Source organism: Entelurus aequoreus, linkage group LG10 (assembly GCF_033978785.1).
Source record: "Entelurus aequoreus isolate RoL-2023_Sb linkage group LG10, RoL_Eaeq_v1.1, whole genome shotgun sequence".
NCBI classification, from domain to species: domain Eukaryota; kingdom Metazoa; phylum Chordata; class Actinopteri; order Syngnathiformes; family Syngnathidae; genus Entelurus; species Entelurus aequoreus.
The window spans coordinates 41,776,069-41,781,068 of record NC_084740.1 but is presented as its reverse complement, the minus strand read 5'-3'; the positions used below and the strand labels follow the sequence as shown (position 1 = coordinate 41,781,068).

General features: G+C 38.6%; 1 protein-coding gene across 1 annotated transcript in view; it reads right to left on the bottom strand.

Moving 5' to 3' along the window:
* The window catches only part of LOC133659154 (forkhead box protein O1-A-like), a 19,779-nt gene extending 19,512 nt beyond the window's left edge, over positions 1–267 (bottom strand). Inside the window, exons 1-2 of the mRNA XM_062061889.1 lie at positions 153–267; positions 1–6 (exon numbers count right to left, since the gene is read on the bottom strand). The exon at positions 1–6 is cut by the window's left edge and continues 254 nt beyond it. Of these exons, the coding sequence (XP_061917873.1) occupies positions 1–6; positions 153–267 (121 nt within the window). The remainder of the gene's footprint in view (positions 7–152) is intronic.
* Between the last annotated feature and the right edge of the window lie 4,733 nt (positions 268–5,000).

Genomic DNA, 5,000 nt, shown 5'->3' with positions numbered 1-5,000 from the left:
CACCAGCTGCAGCCAGCGGCCGGAGTCACATGATGCCGTTATTGCGCGTTTGTTGCAAAACAGCGTGCCACGGAGGGGTTAACGCTTGCGACGGGGACGGAGGGGGTTGATGGATGAGGAGGAAGGCTAAAAGCTAAATTGGCGGCGCTCACTTTGGCTCTCGCGGCCTCGCATTCCTTTGCTCCCCCCCCGCCCCTGCCTCGCGACCACGGCGCTTCCTGCGAGGCAGGAAGTGGACTCCCGTTTCCTGTCACGGTCTTCTTTCATGCGGTCACTTCTTCGTGTTTCGCCGGCCGTTTACTCGGAGAGCGCAGCGCTCCTGGCGGCGCAGTTGGCCCTCGCTTAACGTCGCGGCGTTTACTCAGCGGACGTCGCGCGCCGCCGTCCTCTCACGGTCTCTGCTGGCCGTGGCCTGCGAGACCTTGAGTTTTGTAACCACGCTGAGGAATGTTGATTGTGATGACTGGCTGGCTGGGAATCCTGTCTCTACTGTTTCCTAAGAGATAGTAACACGTCGGCGGTGATTACAATTGAACTTTGCACACGGTGATTAGCTGGAATGTTTAGATTCTGTGTGCACCGCCGCCGCAGATAAGTCCCAGGCGGGAACTTGCAGGCCTCTTGACTTTGTGTTGTTGTTTTTGTTGACCTGCCCCCCCCCTCCGGAGTCACGGAAGGTGCGGGCTTCTCCTTCCTGTCAGGGCGATGACATAAGGACTGCAGTGTTTCCCACATATTAATTTATTTGTGGCGGCCCGCCACGAAAGAATTACGTCCGCCACAAATAAAATAAAATAAAAAATTATTATTATTTTTTTTTTTAATTTTATTTTATTTTATTTACTTTTTGTCCTGTCCAGCTTCTCAGGCAAATTATATAGTTGATGTAGATGCCCATATAGGCTGTTCAGATTTACTTTACAAAAGAGAAGTGTAGGATACTTCTCTTGTTGCCTTATTTGTATTTGACCACTACTAGAGATGTCCGATAATATCGTCCTGCCGATATTATCGGCCGATATATGCGTTAAAATGTAATATCGGAAATTATCGGTATCGTTTTTTTTATTATCGGTATCGGTTTTTTATTTTATTTTTATTAAAACATAAAAAACACAAGATACACTTACAATTAGTGCACCAACCCAAAAAACCTCCCTCCCCCATTTACACTCATTCACACAAAAGGGTTGTTTCTTTCTGTTATTAATATTCTGCTTCCTACATTATATATCAATATATATCAATACAGTCTGCAAGGGATACAGTCCGTAAGCACACATGATTGTGCGTGCTGCTGCTCCACTAATAGTACTAACCTTTAACAGTTAATTTTACTAATTTTCATTCATTACTAGTTTCTATGTAACTGTTTTTATATTGTTGTACTTTCTTTTTTATTCAAGAAAATGTTTTTAATTTATTTATCTTATTTTACTAATTTTTTAAAAAAGTACCTTATCTTCACCATACCTGGTTGTCCAAATTAGGCATAATAATGTGTTAATTCCACGACTGCGTATATCGGTTGATATCGGTATCGGTTGATATCGGTATCGGTAATTAAAGAGTTGGACAATATCGGAATATCGGATATCGGCAAAAAGCCATTATCGGACATCCCTAACCACTACTGTTTTCTGTTTATTTGTTACTGACTGTGGCAGGACACATCTGGCTCTGTTTCACTTTATGTTGCTGGTAAATAATATGGTTGTAGTAATAGGCTAAAGTTAAATTATTTAGTATGCACTAATTAAAGGGGCAGAGCTTTAAGAGACATTTTAGCTTTCATATTTTATAAGATGTATTTTTTGTAAGAACCACAATTAATAAATATATTTCAGTGAATAACTTATTGTTCAAATCTGTATATAAATATGTACATAAAGTGTTGTAATTATATTGTAAAATGGATGAATGGATGGACGTTTAAAACAAAACTGTTATTATTAATTAGTAAGTATACATTTTTTGAGCCTTTTTAGAGAAAATCATATTGCGGTAAATTATGCAAATTACTTGATGATGTCATGTTGACCACGCCCATAGCCACGCCCCCACCGCCACAGGTATCTTGGCAGTTTATGGGAAACACTGGACTGCTACAGGACTTTGCCGTCATTCTTTGCTCGCAGTGGAAATTTAGCACGGCGCAGTCGGGCAGTCACGGCAACCAGAAGCTCATGACCACACTTTAGACTTAGACCAGGGGTGTCCAAACTTTTTCCAGTGAGGGCCGCACACGGAAAAATTAAAGCATGCGGGGGCCATTTTGATATTTTTCATTTTCAAATCATAACAAAATATGGAAATATAAAGGTAAAATATACAAGTACATATGCACACATACACTCATGCACATAATCACGTTTCATCAAACATATATTAATGTTGTTGCCCTAGAGTAAACTGGGTACAACACATGGCACTCTGACAAAGCTTAACCTATTGTTACTATAACAATCTACAAGGTTAATGTAGGTTGCTTCTCTTTCTTCCCTTCCATTTTTCTGCATTCTTTCGTATCTCAAGTTATCATTATGTATATGTATTGTTGCATTTGAACAACTGTATTGTTGATAATAAAGGTAAAGTATTGGTATTGTTCATTATCAATAGCGCTATTTCTATTGGTATTTGTATTGCTCCATTTTTAGTGTAATAATGGTCATTGTCATTTCTGTATTATTTTTTATTTTCGCTAACTGCTTATTTGCTATTACTTTTACCATCATATTTGTACATGTCGTATTTGCTGATGTTGCTCTATTGTTGTTGCTGTTTTTGTCTCTCTGTCTAATCCCCCTCTTGTCCCCACAATTCCCCCCTCTGTCTTCTTTTTTTTCTCTTTCTATCCCCTCCTGCTCCGGCCCGGCTGCACCAAATGATAATATAAATACATTTAATAAAGTCAAATACAAATAAGGCAACAAGAGAAGTATCCTACACTTCTCTTTTTTAAAGTAAATCTGAAGAGCCGATACGGGCATCTAAATCTACTATATGATTTGCCTGAGAAGCTGGACAGGACAACAAAAAGAAAAAAAGAAAAAAGAAATATAAAGGGTCTCAGTTAGGGATGTCCCGATCCAGGTTTTTGCACTTCCGATCCGATACCGATGTTGTTTTTGCACTTCCGATCCGATACCGATACTGGCCGATGTTTCTCATTGCAAGTTTGTTCTTAAATAAAATAGTGAACATACAAACCCCGTTTCCATATGAGTTGGGAAATTGTGTTAGATGTAAATATAAACGGAATACAATGATTTGCAAATCATTTTCAACCCATATTCAGTTGAATATGCTACAAAGACAACATATTTGATGTTCAAACTGATAAACTTTTTTTTTTGGTGCAAATAATCATTAACTTTAGAATTTGATGCCAGCAACACGTGACAAAGAAGTTGGGAAAGGTGGCAATAAATACTGATAAAGTTGAGGAATGCTCATCAAACACTTATTTGGAACATCCCACAGGTGAACAGGCAAATTGGGAACAGGTGGGTGCCATGATTGGGTATAAAAGTAGATTCCATGAAATGCTCAGTCATTCACAAACAAGGATGGGGCGAGGGTCACCACTTTGTCAACAAATGCCTGAGCAAATTGTTGAACAGTTTATGAACAACATTTCTCAAGCAGCTATTGCAAGGAATTTAGGGATTTCACCATCTACGCTCCGTAATATCATCAAAGGGTTCAGAGAGTCTGGAGAAATCACTGCACGTAAGCAGCTAAGCCCGTGACCTTCCATCCCTCAGGCTGTACTGCATCAACAAGCCACATCAGTGTGTAAAGGATATCACCACATGGGCTCAGGAACACTTCAGAAACCCACTGTCAGTAACTACAGTTGGTCGCTACATCTGTAAGTGCAAGTTAAAACTCTCCTATGCAAGGCGAAAACCGTTTATCAACAACACCCAGAAACGCCGTCGGCTTCGCTGGGCCTTGTTAATGTCTCTCGTTTTCATGTTAGCATTTAAGCTAGCTGGCTTGCGTCTCCAGTAAATGAGCAGTATCCGTGAGCACCTTCACCCCCCCGCCCCCTTCTGACTTTCAAAATTAATAATATGTCCTAGTGGTTAGAGTGTCCGCCCTGAGATCGGTAGGTTGGAGTTCAAATCCCAGCCGAGTCATACCAAAGACTATAAAAATGGGACCCATAACCTCCCTGCTTGGCACTCAGCAACAAAGGGTTGGAGTTGGGGGTTAAATCACCAAAATGATTCCCGGGCGCGGCGCCGCTGCTGCCCGCTGCTCCCCGAGGGGATGGGACAAATGCAGAGGACAAATTTCACCACATCTAGTGTGCGTGTGACAATCATTGGTAATTTAATCTTAATCTTTAATCTATAAAATCAGCAATCAGGTTATAAATTACAACAGGGGTGTCCAAATTAAAAAACAACAACACATTTTTTAACGGCCCGTGGCACATTTTAAAAATTATATACAAAAAAAACAAAAAAAAAATTAAAAAGTGGAATAAAAAAAGAAAACAGATGCAATGTAATGAAACCATGTTGCAATGTTGAAAAAAAGCATGCGCTCAAAAAACAATAACTTAAAAGCGACTGTGAAATCTGAAGTTGATTTAATCCAATCCAATCCACTTTATTTATATAGCACATTTAAACAACTAAAATGTTTCTAAAGGGCTGCACAGCAATATTATAAACAATAATAAAAACAATGTTCAAATATTATCCTTAGCTCCAACAATGACTGAATAAAAACAAAAAATAAATAAATATAAAAACAATATAAAAATAAATATGATTAAAAACGATTTTAAAAGGAAAAAAACAATTAAAACAGTAATATAAATAAAAAAAATTTAAATCTAAAGATTTAAGCGCTGAAAGTAAAATAAATATTAATTTATGACTTATTTTTAACACTTTAATGAATGAGGGCTGTCTGGATTCTCAAGACCTGGTTTCTTTTAACTGTCATCGTTCAGGAAATAAAGCAAAATAAAATAAAAT